The sequence below is a fragment of the Pezoporus occidentalis genome, unplaced genomic scaffold (assembly GCF_034315485.1).
Source record: "Pezoporus occidentalis ecotype Australia unplaced genomic scaffold, CSIRO_AGI_Poc_V1 ctg44, whole genome shotgun sequence".
Classification (NCBI taxonomy): domain Eukaryota; kingdom Metazoa; phylum Chordata; class Aves; order Psittaciformes; family Psittacidae; genus Pezoporus; species Pezoporus occidentalis.
Genome location: NW_026915769.1, coordinates 3,050,555 through 3,077,690, shown reverse-complemented (window position 1 = coordinate 3,077,690; position 27,136 = coordinate 3,050,555). Strand labels below are relative to the sequence as shown.

The 27,136-nt window shown below is 39.3% G+C and overlaps 1 protein-coding gene across 3 annotated transcripts in view; it reads left to right on the top strand.

The window, feature by feature from the left end:
• PHF21B (PHD finger protein 21B) overlaps positions 1–27,136 on the top strand; it is a 167,435-nt gene that overhangs the window by 104,979 nt on the left and 35,320 nt on the right. For 2 of the 3 annotated variants that reach the window (XM_062634912.1, XM_062634911.1), the window contains one exon: positions 20,954–21,046. The exons of the other annotated variant lie outside the window; for it this stretch is intronic. In XM_062634912.1, the coding sequence (XP_062490896.1) occupies positions 20,954–21,046 (93 nt within the window). The remainder of the gene's footprint in view (positions 1–20,953; positions 21,047–27,136) is intronic. 3 annotated transcript variants of the gene reach the window in all.

Here is a 27,136-nt window from a genome sequence, read left to right as displayed (position 1 = left end):
TTGCTTTTCAGGATGTTCATATATATATATATATATATATATATATGCCCTGGGCCATGAAGCACCATGATACAGGTACACAACATTGCCCTACAGGAATGTGATGCAGAATGGCTCTGTCAGTGTCCTGGAAGCAGTATTCTGAGTACTGCTGAAGGTAACCTTTGCCTCTCAGGCAGCTGTACTTCTTTAGTTCCAGAGAGACGTTTGCTATCTTACCTGTATCTGTGCAGCCCAGCAGTATTCTCTGAATATACCTGTCATGTTCTGTATGTGTACTGGTCCCAGAGGCTTCTGAAGTGTGAAGTGGATATTAGATGCAGGGATATTTGGATACTGCTGTAATAAGAGTTGTCTCTTGTCTGTGTTCCTGGTGTGATGCTTCAGCCTCTATTACTCTGTGGCTCTTAGAAAACATCTTAGCAAGGCACCGACTCCCTCCACTGACATCAGAACTCCATGATCAACAGTATAAAATCTGCTCTTCTCCATGCTTCCCTTCTCACATATGTATTCCTTGGGTCAGCTGGAGAAAAGTTTGGCAAGCTTCCCCATGCACATGTGCTGTTGCATCTTGGGGCTTGTCTATACAGGGAGGTTATTTCAAAGTAAAATACAGTATGAGGATTTATAGTGCTATAAATTCTTGGCAGGATAGTAAACTGCTCTCCACAAATGCTTCATTAACTCCACAGCTCAAAGAACTACTTGCATCCGTGTTTAGATTGAGCAGGCTACATGGATATCCATGTTTTGTTCCAGGAAAAAGTGGGGTTTGTACATGTAGGAGGATGCTCATATATACTTCTTAGATAGAAATTTACTAGAAAAAACTGCATTCCAGAAGTTTAAGAACATACCTCTGCCTGTGATGGCTGTTTTTCAGAATAATTTATTTGTAGAATGATTTATTACCTTTCTCTTCACCATCCCACTTGATGTGCTCCACTCTGCTCTCTGTAAAAGTGCTTCCTCCGTAATTGGAAATCCACCTGTATGTATGACTAAGTCTTTTTCACTTTTATTTATTATTTGTATTGCAGTAGTACTTAGAGTTTTTATTTATAGATATTTTTATCTGTATTGGTTATGTAGCTATAGATAGCTTTATTCTATGATCCATGTTGCCACAGTGTCTTGAATACATGGCAATAGTTAATTTATCCTCGCAATATGGAATTATTGTGACTAAGGTGCTATTATTCCACATTTTGCTGTTGGAAAACTGAGAAATAAAAGATCAATTTATGCTTCTTCACAGGAAGCTCCTAGGGGTTGCTTTGGGAATGATCCTTGTATTGACAGCAACACTGCTGGCCTTTTCAGTCATTTTGAGAATGCCTCAAACATGTCCATGCTACAGTCCATCTTTGGGAGCAAGAACTGCCCCACAAGTCCTTGGGGCATGCTATGGCCCCTTTTAGCTCTTGACATAGCTCTTTGCCCCATACTGCCCCATACTTCTTGATCTAGTGTTCAATTTTCAGCATCCACATTGATCTCAGCGTGCCAAGGTGCAGGCAGAAATAACTGCTGAGCACAGGGAAGGATGAAAGAAAGATCCAGAGGCTCCAAAAAAGTCTAGGGGAGGGGAAGAATGAAGACACTGCACTGTGGGTTATGATTATCATGGTAATTTTGGCAATGAACAGGAGGACTGGCAGGCTTGTGGGCATCAGAAGTGTACCAGACTATCTGTAATGTCTGTTGTAATGTACCAGAAAAATTGTGTTTCTGGAGTACCTAGCTTCTGGTCTTACTGTCATACCAGTCACATCTTTCTCCAGGTGTGGGATGATCAGCAATGGCTCATTAATTTCAAGATACTGAAGAGTTTTGTTGAGGGCTTACTTGTGCTTCATTGTGTCTGGCACTGTGCCAGGTTCTGAATGCCTCTCCTGGAGGAACAGAGCAGTGTGTGGGTGACAGTTCCTACGGACTTTCCCCAAATTGTGCTGTTTTTTACAGTCTCATCAAATGTGAAGTGGGGCCTGGATCTCCTGGGGGGTTTTGGGGTTTGGGGGGGGGGCAAATTAGCACTCTGAGCTATCCATCTGCTTCTGCCAGATTATGAGGGCAACTTGGTGTGGTAACAGTGTTCTATTAGGAGTAACAAAACAGGAGAGAACTACAAAGAAAGCCTGTGGCAGGAAGATTTTGAACAGGGAGGCCCAAGGATGAGATGGTTATGGTACTGCACTTGTTGTCATGCCCACGGGTTCATAAACCAGAGTTACTGTAGGCAGAGGAATTCTGAAGTATAATCCTCCTGAAAAGTCTCCTGTCTGTGGAAAACTCCTAAGGACCAGAATCCTTCTCTGGGATCCCACTTGAGCTGCTGTGGGTAGTAGCATAGGCAGGGAATTTTGTGCCAAGAACTTTGCAAAGATTAAAACAAGCAGAGATTCTCTGAAGTATTCTCTGTCCTAAATCCCACTAGGAATTCTGCTTGTGGTACCTGGGGCAGGTGTCTTGCCTGGGGACACACAGATGCCCGCATAGAGCAGAGAGTTGGAACAGATTCAAAAACTACTCAATTAGCCTTCGTTTTTGGTCTCCATAGCAGACATTGAAGACTTACCTTTTTAAGGGAGTTCTTCTGCTAAAGAACATATAATGCAAGGAGGCAAGACAAAATTTGTGGGGGAATAAGAGTGCAGAGAGATGAAGTGAATCCTGGAGTCACACAGCAGAGAGAATAATCCATCACAGTATGACCTTTTGTCAAGTGGATCACACCTCTCGGGATTTCAGAAGGATGTCAGCCACACTGTGAGTATGAGCAGGATGAAGACATCAGGTTATTTTAGTTCTGGACCTCAAAGGATTCAATATTACATATTAAGTCTCCTGCATTATCCTTTGATAGCTTTAACGCAAGTTATCTTCAGGAGGGTTCAGGCACTCATAAAATCTACACAGACAGAAACACTTGGGTTGCAAAAGTCATGCCTAATGGAGCACTGCACTGCAAAGACATTGCTTGTTCCACACATTTCTCATCTGGGACAGCCATGGCGATTAGACGCTAAACTAAACTCCAAGGTGCCATTTAGATTAGGGTTAGGGTTACCGTTCGGACTGTCATAAAGGCTACAGGACATTTGGGCTGCAAAAGTCATGCCTAATGGAGCACGGCACTGCAACAACATTGCTTCTTACCATACCTTTCTTGTCTGGGCCAGCCATTGTTCTTGGGACATTAGCATCAGCTGCCAGGTGCTTTTCTGATTAGGGTCAGGGTGTTGAGTTATGCAAACTGTTCAGAGATCCATAATAGCTAAAGCTCTAAAACCAGGGCAGCAAGGATCATTGCAAGGAGAGCCTGGCAGTGTATCACTATTATACTTTCCAACACATTTTCATCTGAACCAGCCATTCTGCTTGGGACTTGAAACTCAGCTCCAAGGTTCCATTTAGATTAGGGTTAGGATTACGGTTAGGGTTAGGTTTAGGGTTAGGGTTCAGGCACTCGTAAAGCCTACATAGACAAGGAGACTTGGGTTGCAAAATTCATGCTGAGTGGAGCATGGCACTGCAAAGACATTGCTTATTCCCTACCATTCTCATCTGGGACGGCCATGGTGATTAGGGCCCTATAGTAAGTTCCAAGGTGCCATTTAGATTAGGGTTAGGGTTACCGTTCATACTGTCATAAAGGCTACAGGACATTTGGGCTGCAAAAGTCATGCCTAATGGAGCACGGCACTGCAACAACATTGCTTCTTACCATACCTTTCTTGTCTGGGCCAGCCATTGTTCTTGGGACATTAGCATCAGCTGCCAGGTGCTTTTCTGATTAGGGTCAGGGTGTTGGGTCATGCAGACTGTTCAGAGATCCATAATAGCTGCAGCTGCAACACCAGGGCATCAAAGATCATTGCAAGGAGAGCCTGGCAGTGTACCACTATAATTCTTTCCAACACATTTTCATCTGGACCAGCCATTCTGCTTGGGACTTGAAACTCAGGTCCAAGGTTCCATTTGGATTAGGGTTAGGTTTAGGGTTAGGGTTCAGGCAGCCATAAAGCCTACATAGACAGGGACACTTGGTTTGCAAAATTCATGCCGAGTGGAGCGCAGCACTGCAAAGACATTGTTCCTCACCTTTCTTTTCTGGGCCAGCCATGGTGACTGGGACTTTAAACTTAGGTCCAACGTGCCATTTAGATTCGGGTAAGGGTTACTGTTCGGAGATCTATAATGCCTACATCTCCAGGGACACTGGGCCTGCTAAACACAACATAAGGAGAGCGTGGAAGTGTACCACTATTTATCTTTCTGGACTTCTTTCATCTGGACCAGCCGTGGTGCTTGGGACTGTGCACTCAGCTCCAAGGTGCCATTTAGATTAGGGTTAGGGTTAGGGTTCAGACTGTCATAAAGCCTACAGCTCCAGAGACATTGGGGCTGCAAATGGCATGCCAAGAGGAGCATGGCACTGAAGCAACATTGCTTCTTTCCCCACCATTCTCATCCGGGCCATCCGTTGTTCTTGGGGCATTAGCATCAGCTGCCAGGACCTCTTCTGAGTAAGGTTAGGGTGTTGGGTTATGCAGACTATTCAGAGATCCATAATAGCTACAGCTCCAACACCAGGGCAGGAAAGATCATTGCAAGGAGAGCCTGGCAGTGTGCTGCTATTATTCTTTCCACAACATTTTCATCTGGACCAGCCATTCTGCCTGGGACTTGGATCTCAACTAGGTATTTTTAAATTTAGGGAAGGACAGGTGGCTGAGCCAGATTACATAAAAAATGCAAGGAGAGGGGGAACCCCAAGGATTCATGGCCCCAGAGACCATGCAGTGACCCATTTTTTCGCTGGGTTTTACTAACTTTCAACTGCACCATTAGAATGTTGTGAAAAGCGTGGTAATTTTAGAAAATGAATTATTGAATATGTGGGACAAATTCTGCTTGTATTTGCACCATCTTCAGTGCAGGTTTATTAAGGGAGTTAAATGAAACTACCCCATGTTCAACTACGGGTAGCTAAGAGCAGGATTTGGCCTTACTACTTGGATATATACTGCGTAAAAGCACTTTAAAATTTGTATTTCTTGCTAAATAGCATAAAATTACATCCTTTCAGGTTAATTAAACCATTTTGCAATGCTGGTTGCTGTTGATGGGATATTTAAATGTCAGATTCAGAATAAGCACTTATGCTTCTTGATTATAAATGACTTCCTTTTATATATCCCAGACATACATATATGGTCAATACATCTAAAGTGCATGGATTTCTGCTTTTCTCTATCTGCATTTTCATTTGGTCTGCAATAGGGTCAAACTCCCACTGGTGTCAAAGACTGAATAAATACTCTCAGGAAATGCTCAGGCTCAACATGGTATTCCTTACATAGCCAGAAATTTCCAGTGAAGGCATCTGAGTATTCCGCAGGAAAGGATAAGCAAAAGTGGACTCACACTGTCTGATGCTTCGTTGTAAGTATCTAGGTGCAATCTTTCCAAATTTGTTTCTGTGGGGACTGGCGAACAAACACCATGCTGCAAGAACTTAAACAACCTGGAAACAATAGGAAGTCCCAGTTTTGGAGTCCGTGCTATGTTTCTGTTATCTGCAGCCTTTGTGTCACTAAGCATCCTCTCTGTAGGTTCATGTGAAATGGGATGTAGGTATGGATGTGCTAATTCAGTGTTGATGGAATGGGTTTTCCTCCTGCAAGTGTCTGGGAAGAGTCTCTACTGAGGAACATGAGTGGAAGTAGATTAACTAAAATTACTTTTGTTTTGCCAGTGATTTCTGATACAGCAGAAGAATGACAGAGGTCTCAGCTTCTTTGTATATATGGATCCTTATAGCCAGAAGTGATTACCTGGCCTGTGTATAGAGAACCAAACAAAAGACCAGGTGAAAGGAGAGAAATGAATTTTCTTGAATTTTATGCCCTTTTTTTGGGACCTATTTAAACTTGCTAACAGGGGAAGTCTTAAAATGTAGAAATATATAGGCAGTCCCCTTAAGGAAGTTTCTGGGATCTTTTTACACATGCTTAGATGTCATCCATGTAAACAAAGTTCTGAATCCCTTGTTCTAATGCTTAGAGTTTATAGCGCATTATTGTTCTGACGCTTATCAGAGTAGCTCCCATGGAGAGCTTTGATTCACTTCAGAAAACCAAAGAATGCTCTAAAAATGGTAATACACTGTAGTTATTTCATTGTAATTGGAGGCTGTCTGTGCCTCACAGAAATTACCAGGCAGGCATTCTTGAAAATGTCAGAATTTTCAAGTTAGTTCCATTTAAAATGGGGGGAAAAGAAAGCGAGGGGATGGATAAAAAATCTGAGGGCTGTGTGACTTGAAGTGCAGTTTGTTGTAATGAAAGATGATCAACTTTGGGGCTGGGGAAATCATCTCTTAGGTTTTCTAAATTACAGGATGCATAAAAACATCCGCTTATATACTGTTACTTTAATAAAAGGCACCACTTTAGGAAATGAAAGGCTTTGGAATATTGCCAAACGTTTTAGTTTATTGTCAAAAGGTGGCTTTTCATTATCCACTGAGTTTGTGGGTAGTTGAATAATTTGAAGGAATTTGAGTGTTTGATACCAGTCTGCAAACTCTGTATTTACCTTTTTTTCAGTGTTCTTATTGCAAATACAAGCATGATAAGATTTTCTGTTGGTGTTATAACTGTATCAGATTTAGCAATTGGTCTGCTATTAATCTCATAATGTGCATTTGTGTCTAAATTAATCGGAAAACTGTATTAGAAAATATTGCTCTTAAATTATTTTGTGTATAAACATGGGGCAGGCATAGAGAGAGAGACTAGATGCTGTAAATACAGAGTGCTGATGAATATTCAAGTAGTAAATAGAAATATCTTAGAAGTCATTCCTGACAGTAATAAAGGCAGCAATTTGATTTCATCTGTGGATAATAAACTGGTTTCACATTGCAATAAAAGTGGTGCTTATGTTATATTAATATTTATTAGTACTTATTGATGTTAGGGTTTAGTTATCTTCACATCACAGCCATTTTATAAAAATTGAAGTTAAATTGCTACACAATAAGCAATTAAAAGTGTTTGTGTATGTGAAAGAGACAGGGAAAAAAAATCTGGCTGTGTAGGTATTCCTTTATGGAAGGGCAGACCCTCACTGCCTAAGAATCAGATAGTCATGCTCAAAATGATGGAGTTATGTGAGTTTTCACTAGTTAAAGATCTGGCTCTCTGGATGCATATTTCATAAGCACTGTTCTGCTGTTTATATCAGAAGTGTTTGTATGGGTTTCCTGTTGTTTAATGATATATTTTTGTGTTCCTTGCTTTGACTGTTTGCAGTGCCTCATAAAGGGAAGAGACTGTGTGTTACATTCAGTGGCCTTTTTTGTGTGACGTGCAAAGGATTGCCAACTTGCAGGATAATGTGAGTCAGAAAGTGATCTGATCCAAATTTAACCAAGTTTGCTCATCTCTAAATTTAGAGAATAGCTGAATGGCAAGATAGATATATTTCCATCAGTGACAAGGACAGAGTGTTGGCGGATGCCTGTTAACAGCTATATCGTGTGGTTTTTGATACTCATCTATGTGTGTATGGGTGGGAAAAGTATAGTTACTAACTTTTATTTATCATGAGCCTGTTTCTTCTTTGACTGCTTTTAAATCACTCTTAGGCTTGATGTTCTTTCAGTGCAGATAATTCTTGTGCAGAAGGTACGCTGTAGTCTTGAATCACGTTTTTGCCCTCTGAGTAGAAAGACTTGCATTGGACTTGGATTTTTATCATTATGAAAACCAAAACATAGACCCTTTTAAAATAAGCCAGGTACAAAGCAAGGTAAGACAAACCAAAATTCTTTTTGTTGGGCTTACAGTCAGTCTTCAATATCAGTAATTTCAGAAAATGGGTTCAAGTCTATCCTTTACTTGAGCATACTGAGCTTAGTGTGTGTAATTCACATTTTCTGTGGGATTAATCATGTGCTTGTAACTGAGTTTGTATTTACCTGCTTTTCTGTGCTGGGGTCTTAATCTTTTTGATTATTCTAATTCTTTGGCCATTTGGACAATATTTATTGTCCTTGGAGATTTGACAAGTGAAAGCAAGAGCATGTTCCTTCTGCTTTTATACAAGACATTTAGTTAATGGGTACAACTGTTTTGTTTTGTTTTGTTGTATCCCTCAATAAGATGCTTATTATAGACCTCTGCTTAGCCTGTTTGATTTTATTAAGACCCCAGTTCAGTGACTGTGTCATCAAATTTGCACATATAGTAACGGATAGTGATATTACAAAAAAATTGATTGCTGCATCTCTCACTGAATAAAACAATGAGACTGGCTGGTTTGGAGATAAGTTAATTTTTACATGCAAAATCACTGAACTAGCAGTGATTGAATAGGTAGTACCAGAAAGTTCATGACAGCTTTGATAAAATTTAAGTAATATCATGTTTCCTGTAGTTTGCTGAAATGGTAATGATGATGTAATGGTCTTTCCTTAAGTGTTTGTGTCCTTAAGTTGAAAAATCAAAACACAAATAAGCCTTATTTAATTTAATGTAATATTCATTTCTCTTTAAAGAAATGGTACACTAAAGTGTTTTTTAAAGACAGCTATTTTAGCATAATAGCAATGAGAACATTGTAGAAATTTGTTAGGGATACTATGGGGTATGATTTTTGAAGGATATATAGAATCATAGAATCATAGAATAGTTAGGGTTGAAAAAGATTGGCATGTCCTCTAATAAAGAGTCCCATGACCCTATTTGCTTTTACAATGTTTTCTTCAGAATGAAACATTACTATTCATTTTCCCCTGCGCTTTTCTTTTCAAAATATAAGCAAATAATCTATATTTTGTTGACTTGTGTTACTTTCTCATGTTTCTTATTATACAGGAAATTAGACACTGCGTTTGTTAGTATTGCTGGAAAAGCCCAGCCTCCCTATTAAGTATGAGAAGATAAAAGGTTTCTGTTTTTTTGTGTTCTTAATGTGGGGTTTAAAGCCAGAGTATATGGCTTTGAGCTATCAGTATGATGCCTCAAAGTGTTTATACTTTGTTCTCAGGTCTTGAGGAATATGAGCTTAAACTCTGGTTCCTCCAGCCTGTGTCTAGAAACTGTTTCTGAATTTAGAAGTTGTTACATAGAAGGAGAAGCAACCTTTGTCTTGATATACGTCCTTCAATAAGTGTATAAGTCTTCCTAATAACAAAGTATTACTCAACAAATTTTATGAGCATTTTTAAATAAATGAATTTGTAGTATCTCTACTGAAGTCAAGTACAGTGAAGCTAGATTCATACCAGCAGAGTTAATCTACAAGACTGCATCACTACTATTTTCCTGATAGTAATACAATAGGCTTTGTATGCCATTAATGATCATTATTATTACATTTTCTTTGAAAAGGAACTTAAAAAAAAAACAATTTTTGTGACCTATTCATCCTAAATTTTATGATTTTTCAGTTTGCAGCATCAAGATGGAGGCTTATACAGAACTTTCATGTCTGTAAGTAGAAGATGTCTGGAGACTTGAGTAGCATCCCTTACTAGTTTTTTGCTTTTGGGTCAGTGTCATGACATAAATAACCCTGTGTGAGTAAGAGTCACTCAGTCTAAAAAATTAATAGAAATTTCAGGTAGTAAAGTTCTCTTTTGTCTCCCAATTATTTGGCATTTAAGATACCATTTTCCAATTAAAGAGAAACCCAACAAAACAACAAAACCAACCAACAACTAACCCCCCACCCCAAAAAAATAAAAATAAAAAAAAAAAAAAACCAGCAAAAAGAAAACCCAAACAACACAATTTCTTCCTTTTAGGTCTGGGAATGACTGGGTTGAAGTCCTGATCTCTGAACCAAGGTTCGTGGTTCTGCCTTTATGAAGGCATTATTGTTGTGCTATCGAATTTGCAAAGTATGCAAGCTGAAAACATAGCACATATAGCTGAAAAATAGGACATATTTTCTCCCGTCTTTTATTTCTATCAGAAGAGTTTTAAACTAGATCTTCAGAAGTACTTCAGGGTTGAAATGGACCTAGCTGTCTGGACTTCAAAACTTAGATCTTCAGACTCTCCTCAGTAGCTGCCAAGTTGGAATTCAGGTGGAATCCATAACGTCTCTCTTTCTACTAGCCATATTCCCTATGTGCCAAAATGTGTGCACTGGGGCGTTGTAAGAACTGTTGTGCTGATAACAGGGTTGAACAACAAGGTGGTCAAAACATTGGTTGGAACTGTGGGTTGTCTTTTCCCCAAAGTGTTCTCTAACCACTGTGCCATAAGACCACATTCTTCTGTCACTGACTTATTTAGCAGAAAATCTTGGAAGAAGAGTCTTTCTCCCAAGTATGTTTTAATAGTTAAATGGCTTACAGAGCTGTGTGTGAGTATAGAAACTGAAATCTTTCTCTGGAGTGAATGAACTCCCAAGAAACTGGTTGAAGGGAACGATGGGAAGGAGGAAGAAAGGAAAGCATAGCTTTCTTGGATTGTGTTTTGAATGAAAGTGGTTGTCATAGTTCAAACCCAACCAGACAGCTCGTTCACTCACTCCCCCCCCCCCCCCCTTCTTGCCCTCCCCCTACTCCTGGAGGGATGGAGAGAAGAATCAAAAGAATGCAACTCCCAGGGGTTGAGATAAGAACAGTTTAGTAACTAAGGTATAACACAAATCACTACTGTTACCACCAATAATAACAATGATAAAGGAAATAACAAGGGAAGAGAATATAACACCTCACCACCCGCTAACTGATAATTTGCCCCCCCAGTCTGACCAAGCACTGACCGATACCTCATCCAACCCTGCAGTCTACCAGCCCTTCCGGGTAACTCTTAGTTACCTCCTGGGCATGACGTGCTGTGGTATGGAATACCTCTTTGTTCAGTTTGGGTCAGGTGTCCTGTCTCTGCTTCCTCATGGCTTCCCCTCCTCCCTGGCAGAGCATGAGACTCACAAAGTCCTTGACCAAACCAAAACATCCTTGTTATCAGCTCTGTTCCCAGGCTGAAAGTCAAAACACAGCACTGCACCAGCTACCAAGAAGGAGAAAAATGACTGGTACTGCTGAACCCAGGACACTGGTTGAACACCTATTAGACTCCAGGGAGGGGCTCAAGGAGGTGAATCCCAGTGAAGAGGAGACCTCTTTCAGAGCAAAGTACCAAGGCCTGGAGTCAGTAGCACAGTAAAATGCTCCTATTGAACACATCTATCTAGACATCTATCTTCTGCCCTAGGGTGCTGATTTACAAATTCCTTCCCAAAGTGCCCCATCAAACTCTGGATACCCTACACAGGGAAACTTGGATGCCTAATTGAGACCTGCAGTAAGGCACCTAAGACCTGGTCATTGAACCATGCAGACCTTCATGTGTTTGTGGATTCAGTTCAAGGTACAGAGTTGTTGCCACCTCAAACGTGATGTTTCCGTGCTTGCCAAGAAGCAAACTTTCAGGTGTCCAGAGAATATTAATGGATAAATATGAAGCACATCAGGATTTTATTGTCTTTAAGGCTTGGTAGCTGCTGAGGGGGTGGGGGTGAGAAGGTGGTTTTGAACTCTTTAGCTGGAGCTAGGTTGGATAGAGGCACATTGGGGCGTTTTCTGAAACTCAGCTTACTAGGACCTTGTCTCAGTATCCAGGTTTATCTGGGACTAGCAGGATGAAGCATCCTAAATAGAAGCCAGAAAAAGTCACATGCGCTAGATGGTAGACCAGAGTTGTAGTTTGATTTTTTCTGTTTTTCTTCTTATAATTTCTGCACTTCAAAACAGATGCAATTTTGAGGCTCAGAAACAGAGGAACCTTTGCTGACTTTAGTATTTATAAGACTAGTTCTGCTAGTGCTAATATTAATGCAGTAGCTCAGGAGGAAGAGGAGTTTTTCTACTTACTAACTCTAAAATTTCCTCTGTCTGTTATTGTAAGGAAACACTGGTCCTCACTTTGGTTATTTACAACTCTGGAAAAATATTATGTTTAATATATTATTACGTGTTCTGAAATGTGTGTTCATGTATTCACATGTATGTATTGTATATATATATATCTTATATATGTATGTATGAATTTATTTATGTAAGCATAAATTTGCCAAATCCTGTTGCTGTCTGAACAAATCAGCATTAAAGATCAGCCTTTTTATTTGGATCATCAAAGAATCAATTACATTTGTAAGTGAATACTGTAGTTTATCACCCTCCAAAACTAAATGAGGTGTTGCTGTATTTCAGCGTTTTCTTCTAATTCAAAGAAGGCTGATACATACCAATATCTGCAGTGATTTTTCAGAGCTGCAATCCTAGGACTGTGGAATACCAAAGTTAAAAATTCAATAGCAACGATAATTCTGCCATGCTGTACTAAAGCAGTATTTTCCACTGGGTTTTGTTGATGGGCAAGTGGTTCAATATTGCTGAGTAGTCTGCCTACAGAAAAAATAGAAGATGCTAATGGGAGGTGCTGCCCATACAAATTAACATTTCCTGAGAAAGTTATTGCTTCATTTTACAACTAAATATATTAACAGTAGAATTTTAAGATCAGTCATGTTTATACACACTTTATATGTAATTCAGACAAAGTCTTCATGTTCCTTCACCAAGTTCTATGCTCAAGGAATTTACTTTTGGTAATAACATCCAGTTATTATGGCTGAACTGATTTGATAGCTTCCATGCTTCAACAGTGTTGGAACCATCATTCCATTCTTCTGTTCCTCTGCCTTTGTGGTCTTTGTCCACCCATCCTGCCCCCCTAGCTAAGAATCCTTAACCCTTGCCTTTATACTGTGCTTATTAGATACTTTCCTAAGCAAATTCAACTAGCAGAAAACTTTCTTTATCCCGGTTAGCAATCTGAATTAGTTCAGCTCAGCGCCTGACAAAAGGGACTGTTGGCAGTGAGCAATTAGATCATCTCAGGCTGTCACTTCCCTCATGTTTTCCAGTTCTTCAGAGTGACTGAAGGATGCATAATAAAAACCCAGAGCAAGAACTTCAAAAGCAGTTCTAGCACCTTGTGGGTGCTAAAGTGGAATAATTTGGAAGATAATTTTTCTGTAGCTCCTAATAGGCTGCATGGACCATTCTGATAGGATTCCTAAATCACTAAGGAATGATGGTTGTTTCCTCCTTTATTTTCCCTCCCTCTGCCTTCTCTTTCCATACCCTAATCCTCATGTCCTGCAACTGGGGTAGAGCAGTAGTACTTTAGCAGCTTCTGGGGCTCTGTTGAAGATTTTCACTTATGCGTCAACTCACTTGAGGGAGAACTGCTTTGTGTGACACGCTGTGCATGCATTTTCCCCTTTGCTCAGAAACATTTCTGCAGACTGAACAGAGAATAAGTAATTTGAAGACATTAGTCATTAAAAACAACATCAACCTAGAACAGTTTAGTAGTTAAACAGCAAATCTATTACGAATCATCTGAGCAAGAGACTATAGGTGTGATCACAGCTGCTAAGCATTGTTGCAACTCAGTGAAACTATACTCGTTTGTGCTGGAGGTGGAGACTTAATTAATTGAATATGTTTTCTGAATAAAGCTTCACCTCACAGAACAAGTGTGTGCATGCTAATGCAGTCACACAGGCAGACTTTCTTCTTCTTTTTTATTTTTTCTTTCTTTTCAGAAATATAGAGTGCGATCTTATGACTCTGAAAAATTCCTTACTTTCCTTTGATAAAAATAATGGTGCCTTAAAAAACCCAAACCATAACCAGTAAATAATGCGGTGGAAGCTGTGTTTAAGAACTCGTATTTGGCACAGCTATCTATCCTCTTGCATAAGTCATCAGTGGGATTTCTGAACCAGGGAAACTCATGAACTTTATTCATCACGTTTTTCCTTTGCCAGAGTACACACCCACAGTGTGTTCAAACAGTTTGTACTTTTTGAGTTTACCCAGATGGGAATGTGCAAGTGGCAAGTAGATAGTGGTCTGAAAAGTCCAAAACCTATGATAAAAGCAGACATAACTTCCAGGGTGCTATGAAAAGCCTAAGAGCCACAGTAAAAGAAGAAAATTGTTTGTATCACCTCTCCATGTACTCCTCTGCTACCATCATGAGTTTTGATACCACTGTGGGTTTGCTTGCAGATGAGTGGTATTGAAAAGGATGAGTATCAAGACCTCATTAGCAATTAAGAAGTTGGTATACTGTTGTTTTCAAAGCAGGTGTGGAATTCAAGGTGATACCTTGCCTCTTGCTGCCTGTGGCTACCCTGGTTCTGGGCCATGTAGTGGGCAATGAGAGCAGTTGTAGGCTGTTTGAGTGTACAAGCATCTTTTACAGTTTGAGTTGTTGTTAATTAGGTATAATGAGGGTTGGTTTAAATGGTATTTTAGTGTCTAAAGAAAGGATGGTTAAAAAATACTGATATTTAAAAAAAACCCAATAGGACTTGTGTTTCTGATTGTCTACTTCATAACAATAATAGATGTGCATACGAGAGCATGATTAAGGAATTCTGAGTAAAAAGAAAGGAAGTGGGGAAAACAAACACTTTGAAAAGCTGGAAGAGAAATCTGTTAATGCCTATGAAATTCCAATTAAATTACCATTTACACAAACTAGGTGTCTGAATTGCAGTCTCTTTGCATACAGTCTGGCTGTGAAACTGAAATATGCCATTATTCCACCAGATTATTAAAAACACCGTGCACAGTGATTTGACCATATTTTGAAATGAAAAATTATTTCCACAGACTTTTACAGAAGTCTAGAAGAAAAGAAAAAAATACGTATGCGTACACATCTTGCAGGAGCCTCAAAGTTACATCCAAGTGCACAGAGCTTTTACTGGTGTTCTATGTGGAAAAATAATAGCATTCAGATGGTTAGGTTAGCTAGAGGATAACAACTATCCTGGATTATTGAGGTAAGGTGCAGCAAGTTTTAAGTCAAATGAACTTGGAGGCTGTGTATAGTGCTTGGCATTTATATTAAAGCAAGCTCAAGGTTGAATGCTGCGTTCAAGTTGTAAAATGGATGTAGAATGGGTAAAAAAACCCTGCAATTACTTCAGTGACGATCCATTCAGGTTAAGAATTTTCATCTTTGCTGTTGCCATAGCAATCTGTTCCCTTGTCACTACCACATTAAAAATCCATTCTGTAAAACAGTTGTTGCCAATATTGAACACATAACAGACAAAAACATTTTTTTAATAGCTTAGGTGTCTTATTTGCAACACGAAGACCTGGATCTTAGAGAGATGCATATGTACTTTAAAGAGAGAAAGATTAGTGTTTCTGTAATACATTTTGCAAACACAGTATTTGTGCTGCACTGTTGATGTTAGTATAAAATAGTTTGCAAATAATACAGCAATGCAGTGTCAGTTGAACTCAAATAATTGAGCTGTTCTGCTGAGATATAACAAACCCATATGTTCCTGAGTTAAGTGTTTATTTTGGTAACGTGCTGTAGTGAAAAGATTTTGAAACTATATGGCTTTTTAACCTTCTGTTACTCAGTGAGTCTGATGCTTTACAGTTATTGGCTTCAGTGACTTTCCCTATACTGGTGTAATTCTGGAATGTGGGGAGAGCTCTGTCCCAAACAGTTTATGATCTAACCCTAAACTGCTCATGTATCCATGCTCAACAATGAGTTTTGTATGGATAATGAATTATAGGAACAAGTCCTTAAGCATGTTTTAGTACATCCAAATAAGAGGGAAAAGGAATTTGTAATTCATAGCAAACATAGCAGTGGTCTGACAAATACATTTACGCAAACAGCAAAATGTAAATATCTTCTGATAAAGTAGAGATACATATCTGGAGAGAGAGAGAGATTTATTCATTCAGGGTTGAAAGGCAAAAGTTTACTAAAATCACAAACTTGCATAAGTTGTGGATTTAAAAACTCATGTATTGACTAAAGAAGTTATAATGTATTAGTAGAAAACTAAATGAATGGCCCTTGGTCTTATCATCGACAATGTAAATCTCGTCCTTGTTTCTGCCTCAACATCCTTTTATTCTCTAAACATATCTAGCCTTCATCCTTTGAATTCTTATTATCTGTCCATACTGTACTTCTTTGTTTCACTTTTTGTCTTCCACTTGCCACTGTCCCCACACTTCTATCCCTCAGTTGTCTTTGAGAGCCTTGGCTAGGGATGGTGTTGATTTAAAGAAGAAGAAGCATAAGAGGAGAAAATATAGCAAATAGTTACAATGCTATTTGGTATTAATAGAAGAATTGAGGGTGAGAAATGCTTTTCTTTTTTAACTGCACTTGACAATAACTTCTAAATCTTTCATTTTCTTTTGATCGTGTGAGAGGAACTCCTTTTTTGACTTTTAAGGCAACTGTGTCCTCCTGTTTTGGGGCTTTTGAGATGGTTTTCTTTTTTTAAAATTCTTACTATTTTCTTAGTGAGTAAACTGACCATTGAAAAAGATCATTTGATTTGCATCTCTTCACCTGTTTCTGCAGTTTGAAATGCAACCCTTTGGAGCGTGCTACTTAATTACTTTTACCCACCAAATGAAATTGCAGGACACCTACAGAGTGGGCCTGCTGTAGTTCCTGTCTGAGGGCATCTGTGGCTTGCTGAAGCAAAAAAGGTGTCCCTGACATACGAGATAACGGTCTGCTCTGTATGTTACTGAAGACAGGCGTTTGGAAATGGTTTGTGTTGCAACTGTATGCACTCAGTTGACATTAACCTCTACAGTGGGTGATGAAGTGGCTGAGGTTCCTGTTCCAGTCCATGGTTGGGGCTGCTGCTTGAGGTAGGAGTTAGCAAGGGATCATGAGCTCCCAAATGCTTGCCTGGGATAGTAAGTTCTGCTGGATTTAAAGTTCAGTTAATTAGACAGTATGAAAGACACCCGATCAATTTGGTTTTATTTGAAAAAGGTCTCAGTATAAAGATAGTAAATTTGGCTTAAATGCATACTATCAAAGCAAAACACTTCTGAGCAAACTGAAACTCATCTCTTCGCTTTCTCCCACTGCTGCACATTTCAGTGCTCCCTCCACACTGTACGTGTTTCAGGGGTTCATCAGAAAAACCCACATAGATTTAGATAGAGGAGAGATTTGGAGTTATCTTTGACTTTTATGAACCTTTTTTATTAAAATGCTTAGAGCGTTAAAATGCTTAGAGCTGTAAATGTAGAAATAAGAAACTCATTTATCTTGACAAAAGTGCTGCCATAAACTATTCAGCACTCGTAAAATAACCTTTTAAATTATTGTTTCTGCTGGTATCGATAAATTCATACAAAGTGCTTAAAGGTCAGGCATTGCTAGAAAAATGTCTTTTCTGCTTGTTAATTAAAGGTTTATAAGAATGCGCACCAGCTTGCTCTTTGGACAAATTGGAAAAACAGAAAGAGGAAAAAAAGGCCTACATGGATGAAAATGAGAGCATGGAATTAGTGAGTGATGAGTATTTGATCCATCAGGCTCACCATGGCAAGCTTGGGAGGTTTGTGAGTGAAAATAGGTGGCACTGTTAACAAGGAAAAGAAGTTTAGTTCCCTTTTTTTGAGGGAGATGTCTTGATTACTCACTTCTTGTGGTCCATGAGCTGAGGACCCAGCTAGAACTGAAGCATTAAGGTAAGTGTGAGCAGTATTCATCCTGCGACAGCTTAAGACGTAGGGAGTTTGTCCAGTTCTCATTGCCTGGCCAAGAACATCAGATAAAGGCATTTACTTGTTTGTTTGTCAAGCAAGTGGTTTTATCTTCTCCTTTATTTACTGCTTAAACTGGAACAAGTCAGTGCTCTGAAATGCACTGAAATATGTACCCAGAGCAAAACTGCTCAACCATCCATTCTAGCCCCTGCATCTCCTTCATTGCAGAGACCACAACTGTGATTCCCTCTGCTTTATACTTTACCTCTTTCACCCATCATCATAGAGACATCCTGACTGATCATTAAAACCTGACCTAAAATGAGGTGACTCAGATGTGACTCTACATCCACAGATGAGATAATCAATAATCAATCACATGGATGAGACACTGGAAGTAAGAAGTCTGGCTTGCACTTCCACCTGCACAACAGTCTGGCCCTGACAACATAATTGTATCTCTAAATGTTGACTTTTTTCATCACTGAAACAGAGATGATGATACTGACTTAGGTGAAGTACCCTGAGATAATAGATGAAGTGTGTTGCAGGAAAAGTACAGAGGTTTCTGTCATTGAATTCTGCTGATATAACAGCTTGAACTATTTATTGCCCAAGCTGGGAAACAGTAGCAAAAAAAAAGGTAAATATTGAAAATTAAAATAGATTCTTAGGTTTTTCTCTGTCTGAACATACTATACTGTTACTATTAATGCGAGATTAAGGTTTTGAATTTTCCCTTGGCCATATGAGTTTTGCACTGAGATTGTTTCTTTGAATATTAAATAAAAGATCCTTACTCTAAAACTATTTGTAAACAGGAGGTTGTGTCTTTGTCACTGAAAATTTCATAACCTAAGAAAGCCATAATTTGTTTTTTTCTTCTCTCAATATTGCTGCAGAACTCATACTTCAGGAAAATAAATCTGACAAATCTTTTGAGAGTGCAGGTGACAGAGCTAATGATAGTTCATTTTTCTGATACCCACAAACAATACATCCTGGCTTTGTCTTCAAGTGAAGCTAAGAAAACAGTGCAGAGTAGTTTTATGGCGTTTTTGCTTCTTTTCTCCTTTCCATTCTTTTTGGCTCAATTGTTCAGTGTTTTCAAACATAAACCAGAAAAATGCATATTTTAATACATGGCATTCTGTTGGCCAGTTTGGAAATCCTTGCAAATTCATGTGTATCTGTAGGAATAGGAATATCGGAATGTGTGTTCACAAGGTCACAGGTAACATATACAAAAATGACGAGAGGTGCAGCTACTTAAAGCATGACCTTCCAGAAGGAAGAACTTGTTTAACTTTCTTTAACTTAAACAAGAAGTTCTCTAGAACTTCTGGAAGGTCATGCTTTAAGTGTGGCTGCACCTTCTGTAGCACTACGGTACAGAATTCCTGTAGAGGGTATATGTACAGCCCAGGAGAAGATGTGGTGTTCCTGCTTTTCCAGGGAAAACTCATGCTTTACTCCATTGTGAAAGAAATCTCATTTTATGTAAAAGCAGTGTTGGGATGGAGGGAAAATGTAGCTCATGCTTGTGATAAACTTTCAGTTCCTCTAGTGTGGGTTAGAAAGTTCACTTTGGTATTCACCTTAAAAAGCAGTTATCTGTGCTGAATTAAATTTAGTTCATGCTAATATAAAGCAGGAAGTTGTGACATGTCTAATAAGTGGCAGTAGCAGCAGGTGCCAGCTCAAGTTCTCCTTCTCTCCAAACTGCAGGAATTCATCATGTTGTGCTTCCCAGTGTGTGAGGCTGTGATATGGTAGACAGGGTAAAGAAGTAATTCATTCAGATAGTTCATAGTAACCTTCCAATTTTTTTTATTCGTTGTGTCATCCAGTAAGGATAACTGCAGTGGAAATACTCTATTCTGTTCCTCACTGTGGCCAATACCTTTATTTCTGCCAGCCATGGGCGGAAATGCTGCTTTCTCCATGCATCCTCCCCCTGACCTTGGCTCAAGGTGGAAGTTTAATGGAGTATATTTTTCCATGCATAAACCAGGGTACTGATAATCCATGAGTACTCAGGCAAAATAGTCTTGCATGTTTATAACAGTACAGCTCTTCTTATTGTTTAACTCAGGCAAATCTCATGATAATTTTATTCTTTGCTGAATATAGAACATCACACCCCCAAATGTCTCCAAGAGGAGTAGCAGAAGTAAAAATATGAACTCTGTAGGACAAGTTTATTAAAAATATTCTGCATGAAAATGCATGGTATTCTTATCAGACTCTGTAGATAGAATGAAATAGGCTGGTTTACCACTCAGTTGTTGCGGTCTGAGGAGAACACATTGGTACGGACTTGCCACAGTTTTGCTTTCCTCAAGCTGATTACACTGTATTTTGCTTTCTATTGAGAAATTTCTTCACCAGATTGGGGTATTATTAGCATACTTTATCTTGCTGGCTGTGATTCGGCGCTTTTGTTTTGAGGGGAGTTAAATTTAGAGAAGTTCAGGAAGCATTACTTTACTGAGAGGATGGTCAAACACTGGAACAGGCTTCCTAGAGAGATGGTCGATGGCCCAAGCTTGTCAGTGTTAAAGAGGCATTTGGACAATGCCCTTAACATGCTTTAACTTTTGGTCAAGCAGTTGGACTAGATGATCATTGTAAGTCCCTTCCAACAGAAATAGTTTATTATATTCTATCTTAAATAAGTTTTGGATTAATTTGTTGTACAACCGAGGGAAGTGTGAGTAGAGAAAATAAGTGTGGATAGCAATAGCTGCTGTGTTGGCTGAAATGGATGTTGTCTTAGCTGAATGTTATGTTACAATGTGCTGTAGTAGATTTATAGGTAGCTTTCAGTTTTAATAATTCAGTATTTACTATTTACTAAGACACAGTGAACTTCTCCTGTGAGCCTGGCTACCATGAAATGCATCATCATACCAATGCACATTTTGAAGTTTCACTGTGGTGCATTTCACCTTCCTTCAGATCTCTTTTGAAAGAAAGCTAGTGCCTAGACAGCCTTCAGCCATGGCAGCACGCTTGTGTTTTCTTTGTGTACCAAAAAAAACTTCACAACAATGAGAGATGTATCCTTTTTACTCAGAATTACCAAATGCTCTAAGGAGACAAAAGGCTTCAGTTAAAGGTGCTTTGTGGAGGATGTTAAAGAGAAGGAAGAGTCTCTGACTCTTTAGGCTGAAGAGGAAGAGCTTCAAATGGACTGGTGTATTATACCCTTCCATCACAGGTCAAGAAGAGAGAAAGAGCGAGCTGGAAGGGGAGCCATTGGTTTGGGCAGATTCTATCTGGGGAAGCTGTGCAAGTATTTTAAGCTGTGTTCAACTGTTCTTCTTCCAACAGACTTTGGGAACTATCACTGCAGTGCCCATTAAGGTTCCTCAGGTCAGCTCCTTGCAGAGGTTGGCAGGACAAGGACCAGCAGTGCTACCTCAGGTACAAAATACAGTTCCAAAGGGGGCTTTGTGTTATTTTGTATGTATCCTGCTCTGTTCCTGTCTGATGCCCAGGCCTGGGTAAGTCAGCGCACTCATTTTGCTGAATAAAGACTTACCTTCAGTGAGTTAAATTGAAGAGTTGTGATTTTCTCTAATTCCTGAAAAAAAAAAAAAAAAGAAAAATCAGTTTTCTTCTGGGAACATACTGTTAGCACAATGAAAAGCTATAAAAATCTTGTAGATGCATTGTGGAAGAACAAAGCACCTAAGGTGAAATGCAAATTTATGCTTTATAAGATGAATCACAAATCACAGAAGTAAAAATCTGCAATTCTGTAATTAAAAAAGGGGTGGAAGTATTAACCTTTCTGTTCGAGATATAGCCTCACATTCTTTTACTAACTTACTGGCCTTATTCCTGTCTACCCCAGTATAAAGTTTTTGTGCAATGAACTCAGGTGCCAGACTGAGGCAAGATTGTCTGGATAGGAGTGAAAGGAGAGTTAGACTCAAAGATTTTAAAAATCTTCTCAAGCTGTGTTTTCTTTTCTGAATCTCTCTCACTGTTTTCCTAATCACACAATTTATTCTCCATTTCAACCCTCTTTCTCAACATTTTTGGGTGTAACTTGCAACAAGGGTTTTGCTGCAGTTCTCTGATTTGTTTTTCGAATTCATGATTATTAAGTATAAATGTATTTCTCCCTATGTGGCCCTTAGAGGTCTATTTCTCATATATGAACACTTCTCAAGCACTGAAGTCAATGTTGGGTCTTCCTGTTATTCCTTTATTTTTTTCCTGATATTTTTGTAGTGGCAGAATCTGGTAGAAGATCCGTGAGCTAAATCTGCCTGGAGGATGGAGTAGTTCTAAGATAAAGTTCTTAAATTCCCTCTTTAAATTACATTTTGTGGAAGGCAAAATTGTGAACATAAAGGAAGGTTATAGTTTTCTTATCAAGTTCAAGACTGCATTTCAGTTGTTCGTACAGCATAATAACACACTGATTTCTGCCCTTTTGGGGTGTTAAAGATGAGCAGATTGCTCCTGAAAATAGATGAGGTTCAAGAGCAACTGAAAGACCAGTATCAGGGGCTTAAATTATCATTAAGGTTATGTTTCAGCAATGATGATGTCATTGCAAATGCTGCCCTTAGAGAAGCATCAATGTTCTACACTTTTCTAAGTAGAAGAATTTTCATTCATTGTTAGATTCAATTTTGAAGAATTGAAAAAAGTGGAGGAAGCTGGTTTTCTCAACTTTTTGAAAAGAACACATATCCTTTCTGTTTTGCTGTTTAGCTCACGGCAGTGTTTTTGTTTGTATTTCACTTTGTGAAAATACAGCCTTCAGTTTCAGACCAGTTTGTGCAATCATACTTAATACTAATGAAACACCAACCCTTCCTCAGCACCCCTAAGCCATAGTTTTCTAACTTTTCTATTTCATATAGATAGCATGGGAAATAACCACGTAGCAATCTCATTTCTGTCAAAACTAAAAATTAAGTAGGCAGCTGTATGTAAGACCGTGTTATCAGAGATACATCTTATGTTCTGAGTTATTTCTGGCTCTTTCACAGGCCAGTACTTCCTTCCCCAGCAACAGACTGCCCCATTTACAGGCTGTGTCCTCCTTTGCAGTTCACCATGGTCTGTATGTTCCTCTCCCACCCACGGCTTACAGAGAAGTTTAAAATTTCCATATTATTTCTTAGTGGGGAACTCCCTCCACCCATCAAAGCTTTCTGCCAGATAACTCAAGAGAGATCAAGTTCTCATCTACAAGTGGAAAGTTTGGCTTCTAACTATATAGTTGCATGCCTTCAAAATATATTTAATACAGCCATAAATCAGAGTAATGTAAAGCTGTGCTGTCACAGTGCATGTCCTCCCAGATATTCTGCATCAGACCTGGTTACAGAGCAGACTGGCTACTACTACTGGCTACTACTACTGTCACTCACTGGGTGACAGGCATGGCTGCTGTACCTTACTCTGAGATAGTGGCACAATGCTTCCATTCTAGGATTGACTTTGTGAAAGGCAGCTTTGCCACTGTGTCCTAAGCATACTAACAAGCAGGGTCCAGCTGAGTTTGGCATCTGCTAAAACCTCTACTTTGGGTGCTCTTGTAGCAGCAAATTAAGGGGAGAGCCTTTTCAAAGCAAAATGATATTCATCACTCCTCTACGAAGTAGTCCACGGTATTTCACAAAAAGAGTTCAAGCAGTACAATGTCTGTACTCATGCATGTTAGCTATAGCTGGATCTTTTTCTGCAAGGTATTGCACTTTCCATGACCTCCATCTCTGTGAAGTCTAGCTTTAGCAGTTGTGCAGAGCCCTGATAGCAATGAAACCCTAGCAGCAAAGGCTTCAATAAGCCCACCTGTATGGCTGACTATTTACCCGAGCAACTACATCTACGTGGAGTTGGTGCAAGTGCAGTGGCAGGCACAGTGGCAATCACCTAAATTGGCTTAATCCTGTCTATATTTGCTGCCTCTCTTCTTGTCCATGGAAGGGTTGAAGGTCTCATGGATCCCTTTTGGGATCCCTGCCATGTTAGGAGCCTGCTTGTCTCTGAGTTACCCTCTGGAAGTGATTTCACACTTATCCTGACAGATTGCACTTCTATTTCAGGTGCATGTAGATTAATGGGATTAATCCAGGTCACTGTCTGTGCTCTTAAAAGCACACTGATTGCTACCTGATATTGCTCCTTTTGGCCAGTCTCATTACCTTTTGGGGATTTCAGAATCCCTTTATATTTAGATGTAGGTATGAGAGACGTAGACATTGCCATGCTGGCAAGAAAGAAACAGGGGACTTCTCCATTTAAAGGCCCTTCATCATGTCTAAATGAATTGTATATTTTTAATGCATCCACTGTCCCCATCTAGACAGACTCTTGATTTAGCTCTATGCAGTCAAGCAGGAAAATGCCACACAAGTAAACTGAGGCACTTAGCAGTACTTACGTAAAACAATGCATACAGCTTTCTCATTTTCTACGTTTATACGGATATTTGTCATTTGCTTTGTTCATTTGAATGGGTTTATGATATGACCCCCTGGGAGCTCTTCCATATGGGGAATGAAGTTTCAAAATCTGCACATTCACAAATGGCAACAAAATCCCATCACTTAGTGCAGAACTGCTATTAAATGGTGAGCAAACAAACATTAATTACAAGTTCATTGCGCAATGCAAACAGTATTTCTTTAGGCATTCATTATTTGCCAAAACAAGCCTCTTTGGCAGACCTTTTTTTCTTAGAGAATATGAAATTATTTTTTGCTTTCATCAAATAAATAAAATTTCTGCTATGAGCTATGATGTTTGGGAAGTTAATTCCAGATAGTCTTTATACTTTTACTTTGGCCTGTGAGGTTTCCAGCTGGGTGAGATGTTTTGAAACTACAGGCTCTACAGCAAATCCTGAAGGTCCTCTACTCAAACACGTGGGTGATGCACTTCCTACTCTTGAGCTGTTCTGCTTTGTGGCACCCATCAACTATAAGGAGAGGGTGGCCTTATGTCAGGTTGGGGCTCCAATTTGCGGCTGAAGTGCAGAGAGTCTGTCTATTTTGAACTGGTTTACGTAGAAATTTAAGTCACTGTGTAGCCACCTGCAGAAATGTGGGAAATCTTGTTTTATGTTCTTCAAATGGAAGATTTTAAATGAAATGATGAAGATATTAAAATAAACCTCCCATTTTGTTGTCAGTAATTTGGGCCCAATCCAATTCTCATTCAAATTAATGGGGAGCCTGTGATGATTTGGGTAGCAGTTAATTCAGATTATAATGCTATTTCCCTGACCTATTTTTCTAGTGCTGGTTGAAGGCAGGGCTTGGGATGGCTTTGCTCATGACACTGCTGACTAGAACAGAGCAGAGTCGCATAGCAGGTGCCTGCAGTGGAGCTGTCATGCAGGTTAGTGCTGAAAGCATACAGGTACGCACAACCACTTTAGATGAAATGTGTGTATTTTTCAGTCACCTCTGGCCAGTTCTTTTGTCAACTGCTGCTTAATTTTTATCTTCTGTAGTGATTTCAGTAGGGCCTGAATTTGGTCACTAATCTGCAGGCTGCTTTGGGACAGGGGCTGTCTCGTTAGTGTATGTTTGTTCATCACTGGGTACTGTGTAAGCCCAGTCAGCGACTGTGGTCTGTGGATGTTCCCAAAACTTAAATGCACATTTTCATTTTTAAAATTTCTCGTCATAGTACTCCCGAGCTCAGTTCTTGACTGACAGCTGCTGCTTCTCTTCATGTGTGTACCAAAACCAACCACTACTCCCAGCTTCCCTGGTGGTAGGACGTCTTTAAGATTTCTTGAAAGCAAAATTACTCCTATAGACAGAACCCAAGTTGTGTGATGCAACTGTATACTGTAGAAGGAATATGTTAACAGATTGGTCTGTGTCAAAGCCTCTCTCTGCACTGTAAATATATATACGTATTTATTTTTTTTTAAGTGTAATGTGTTAAGACTGTGCATAGCCATTAGAAGGTGGAAAAATACTGCTAAATGCAAGTCAGCCTTTTGTAAAACTAGAAAAGAAGCTAGCAGACATGCCTGTTTGTATAAAATGTTACACAGAATTGTGCAGTGGAGAGACAAGAGAACTTTATTGTTTGGGTAAGGAATAATTGAATTGGGTGAAGTCATTTTTACAATATCTGAAAAGGACTGTAATTCCCTAAGGGATGTCATGCACCTTTCTGGTATATAACCCTCAGTGCTTCCATGGGGATGTGGTGGAATGCTAGTGAAGGAGAAGAGAGATAATCTAATTCAAGGTAACTTAATCAGCGTGGTATATAACCAAGCTAAGGGGTTTGCAAATGTATTTAATATTCATTGACTGTATGCGTGCAGAAAACAGAAACAAAATTGCTTTTTCAAAAGAAAGGTTTGCAGAAGCCTAGCTGAAAATGTAGCCCTTAATAGATATAGTTGTTAATCTGTTTTATTCTGTATAAGCTTTTATACTGTGCTTGTCACTGTGTTTGAAGCACCTTCCCGTAATGTGCTAAACACAAAGATTAACATCTGTTGTAAGCTATTTCTCTCGTTTTTCCCTTTTGGGAAGAAGTGTGTGCAGCTGAGAATTTTAGTTAAGAGTTCCTTTTTATCAGTTTGCTTATTTTTAATAGGCATGCTACTATTAATTGCATGCCTCTATATAGTTCTGTAAGAGGAGTATAACATGGAAAATGTTTGTTGTAGAAAGTGATGAGGTTTGTGTCTTTAATTTATAGAAAATGAGGTTGAGATGTCTGCCTGTATGAGGATCAGCCTCGCTGTAGAGAATCCCTGCACCTTGGCCTTTCATACTAAGTCTTTACAGAGGGAGCTTTTAAGATTGGGATGAAAACATGGTACTGTATTGAAAAGTTTACAGGAATCTCAGTTGCGCACTAGTGGATAGGTTTCATAAGTAGCTGAGAGAAGCATGGACTTGTTGGAGCATGTGGAGTTCCACATGTTCCACAATATGTATTTTTCACTGCTGTAGTGCAGCCAAGACAGATGAAGGTATGACTAAGGTGGTGGTGCAGTAAGAACTGTTCCTTGTGGATAGTGGTATGCCAGAGGTTGGCAGTGACAAGATATCTGGTCTTATGCAGAAAGATAAATGCAGAAAGATAAGTGTGCCTGGTGTATCCAGGGAGACTACACCCAGATGCGAATTTTCCAAAGTACCTCTCTCTGTTACCTCTTCTTCGTGAGAGAGCTGATCAAGGGTGGTGGGGAAGAAGAAGCAGAATTGGCTATTACTGATGCTTAAGATCTTCAGATCCAGTCAGTGTCATGAACATTTTGAAAGGACTTCCATAGAAGTCAGATGTCCATGACAGTCTGCATGTAGAAGCCTAATGTACCCATACAACCCCCCAGGAAATATTCAAGCCATTTTAACACCTGACATGGTACATTTTTGTTAGGTGAAAATGCTCAAGTTTCTCCATATCAAATGCTGCTTTGGAGAGTATCAGGAAGATGAGAAGTCTCATCTCTATCCATTGACACCATTTGCATTCATATGAATGAATGAAGTGTGGCTTCAGATC